Genomic DNA, 3,671 nt, shown 5'->3' on the forward strand with positions numbered 1-3,671 from the left:
TATTAAGAATCTTATTGAAACCAACCCCTACACCCCTAGGATATATGGAGCCCCTAAAATTCACAAAGAAGGTATACCTATTAGACCCATTGTCAACATGATTGGAGGCCCTACTTACCATCTTGCTAAATATCTTGCTAAAAAGCTTAAACCCTTGGTGGGTAACACCAGCTCCTTTGTCAAAGATTCCAATCATTTCATTAATGAGATCAAACATATAAAACTAGACCAAGATGACATCTTAGTGAGCTTTGATGTAAAATCTCTCTATACCAACATTCCTATAGATGAAGCCATGGATGTTGTTCACAAAATCACTGACCCTAACACAACTAAATTGGTAGAAATCTGTCTAAAATCCACCTTTTTTAGCTTCAAAGATGAGATATATGAACAAACTTGCGGTGTGGCCATGGGATCACCCCTGTCTCCCATCATTGCTAATTTGTTCATGGAACATTTTGAAACCAAGGCCATTGAGTCTTCCCCTTTAAAACCTAAACTATGGAAAAGATTTGTTGATGACACTTATGTCATTTGGCCTCATGGAAAAGAAAAATTAAACAAATTCCTAGAACACCTTAATAGTCAATCAAATTCCATCAAATTTACGATGGAAGTGGAAGAAAAGGGTTGTCTTCCCTTTCTTGATATCCTAATCAAAAGAAACCAAGATGGCACAATATCTCACCAGGTCTATCGTAAGAAAACCCACACTGAACATTACCTACATGCTAACTCTCACCATCATCCAGCTCAGAAACTTGGGGTGCTCAACACTCTAGCCACAAGGGCGATACGTATTTCAGATCATGATAATTTTGAGCAAGAAAAGAACCACCTCTTGGATGTTTTCAAAAAGAATGGATACAAGAGACACCAAGGAATCAATGCTTTCAAGAAAGTTGAGAATCCCAGAAACAAACAACACATGGATGATTATGCTGGTAAGGTTCACCTTCCCTACATTCTAGGCACCACTGATAAGATTTCACACATCTTAAAAAAGAACAATATAAAAACCACTTTCAAACCCATGAAAACAATTAACAGATGTCTGAAATCGGTAAAAGATCTTATTGATCCTAAACACCACAAAGGGGTCTATTTGGTCCCTTGTTCATGTGGCAAGGCATACATTGGTGAAATTGGCCAGTCTATATTAACTAGGATTCAAGAACATGCTGCTGACATCAAACATAACCACTCGAAAACCTTAGCTTTGGTTAAGCACTCTAGTAAAACCAATCATCACATTTGCATTGAAAACTCTTGTGTTGTGGCCAAAATAGAGCATTACCACCATGGGAAATTTAGAGAAGTTATCGAAATAGGAAAACACCCCAATAACCTAAACCGTGTTGACAGTTGGAAAATAAGTGATAATTGGATTCCCACGCTAACAGGGGATTCCACCATATCCTAGACAATCCCGACCCCTTTGCCTCTTGGTCCTCCTATTTCACTCCTTAAAAACTTTAGTAAATTAAACTCATTCAATGTCGTTTAATCCAATAGTTAACCTAACTCTAGTATCAAAATTAAATTAAATTAAACTAAAAATTAAATTAAATTAAAACTAATTAATTAAATTAAATTATGATTAAATTAAAATTAAAATAAATTAAAATAAAATAAAATAAAATAAAATAAAATAAATTAAAATTAAAATTAATTAAAATAAATTTAATTAAAAATATAATTAAAATTAAATTAAATTAAAACAAATTAGATTAAATTAAAATTAAAATTAACATTAAAATTAAATCACTCCTTAAAAACTTTAGCAAAATTAAACTCATTTAATCTTCATCTAATCCATTAGTTAATCTAACTATAGTATTAAAATTAAATTAAATTAAAATTAAATTAAATTAAAATCAAATTAAATTAAATTAAAATTAAAATTAAAATTAAAAACATAAATTAAAATTAAATCAAATTAAAATTAATTAAATTAAATTTTATTAAAATCAAAATAAATTAAATGAAAATAAAATTAAACTAAATTAAATTATAATTAAATCAAAATAAAATAAAATAAAATTAAATTATATCAAATTAAATTAAATCAAAATTAAATTAAATTAAAATATATTAAATTAAAGCAAAAATCATAATTAAATTAAATTAATTAAAACCATACCTTCATCAAAACTTGTTGGCTCTTTACACTACCATACTTACCATATCTTTTATTTATCACACATCATTCTCTGACTTCTTCACATATCTAATCTTGATGATGAACCACCGAAGATGGTTCGAAACGTCGATACATAAAACAGTGGAATGCGATGGATCCGAAAGACATAACCACATAGGATGAATCTTCATGCTCGCACATAGAATAATCTCTAGAATCACTAATAGTAATACATATAACCCAAAAAGGTATGGTATTTAATAATACCACATTCAAAGTAAAAAAAACAACTAAATTTTTTTCATATATGTTAATCCATAGGAGAACTCCTTGGAACGAATATGATGTATATAAGGTGTTATCTATTAATATGATTTGAGTGTATTGGAAGGTTGAGTCAAATATGAAATTACAAATAGCCATTGGAACTAAGGTCCAAGTGTTTTCCTTATACCAAGATTGGTAACGTACGAATTGATAGTTAATGTTCTAAACCACATGCGATACCTGATTAATGATCGGTGGTAATATAAAGATTTTACGATGTAATTAATAACAAGAAGTATGACTCGATGCCAAAATTATGGCGATGTTACATAGATGTAATGTTATGTTGTTGGAAATCAAAGGTTTTGGAATTATATTAGTGTATAATAAATTTAAAAATAAAAACCATTAGTCTAATGAACCTTTATATGCAAATTGTAGGAGTGAAAATAATTCCAATCGTGAGAAAGTTAATAGTAAATACTTTGGAAATGTAATCTTGAAATATTACATCCATAATAAGAAAAATCATTGTAGTGTTTATCGTTAATATATTTTAACCAACTAAACAGTGGAAAAAAAATAGGTATGTGAGAGGGTCTTTACTCTTGCATAACACATTTTTCCAAGCTTGGGGAGAGTGAGATTTGAGGCAGATTAGGATGCCCAAGTATTTGAACTCTCTCTCGCTGTCAACTGAATGAACTCCAAACACTTCCTCAATTTTGTTTGGTGTGCCTATAGAGACATTCCAATTGAAGATATGGTATTTATTTGAGTTTTCTAGACCCCTAGAGGCATTAAACCACTTTGAACCTCTTAGCAGTAATCACTAAAGCTCCTCTGAGAAGAATAATGCCATATGAAAACTGAGAATGGTTGACACTTTTAACTTCATGAGTGAATTTGAGACCTGGAAGGAACACAATTTCTCTCTCATAACCCAATCTCTGACTCAAGGTATAGTCCATTAGAATGTATAGGAAAGCGAGAGAGGACACCCCTTCCTAAGACCACGAGAAGCCTTGAAAGATATAGTGACTGTTCCATTTACAAGTGGGTCAATTCATGTGGAACTAATACATAGTGAAATCTATTGAATGAAAGTGCTATCAAATCCCATTCTTCCCATGAATTTAAAGAGAAAGTTGTGCCTAACTTCGTTGAAGGCATTTTCCAAATCCAACTTGATTGTCATCCCCTTTCCTCCTATTGATCTTCTTGGAAGAATGTATTCTTGAACAAGAATGATGTTATA

The 3,671-nt window shown here is 30.8% G+C and overlaps 1 protein-coding gene across 1 annotated transcript; it reads left to right on the forward strand.

Annotated features, from left to right (window-relative positions):
* The first annotated feature begins 412 nt into the window (after window positions 1-412).
* Window positions 413-1,426, forward strand: LOC149236060 (uncharacterized). Its single transcript, XM_089368759.1, has one exon. The coding sequence runs from the start codon at window positions 413-415 to the stop codon at window positions 1,424-1,426; it is 1,014 nt and encodes a 337-aa protein (XP_089224885.1).
* The last annotated feature ends 2,245 nt before the right edge of the window (window positions 1,427-3,671 follow it).

This window comes from Pinus tabuliformis, chromosome 8, assembly GCF_031772625.1.
Source record: "Pinus tabuliformis cultivar Carrire ecotype Pingquan chromosome 8, CPIR1, whole genome shotgun sequence".
NCBI classification, from domain to species: domain Eukaryota; kingdom Viridiplantae; phylum Streptophyta; class Pinopsida; order Pinales; family Pinaceae; genus Pinus; species Pinus tabuliformis.

What these genes read in the sequence shown, in the direction of transcription:
- LOC149236060 (XM_089368759.1), top strand. Translation starts at nt 413, where the DNA reads ATGGGATCACCCCTGTCTCCCATCATTGCTAATTTGTTCATGGAACAT.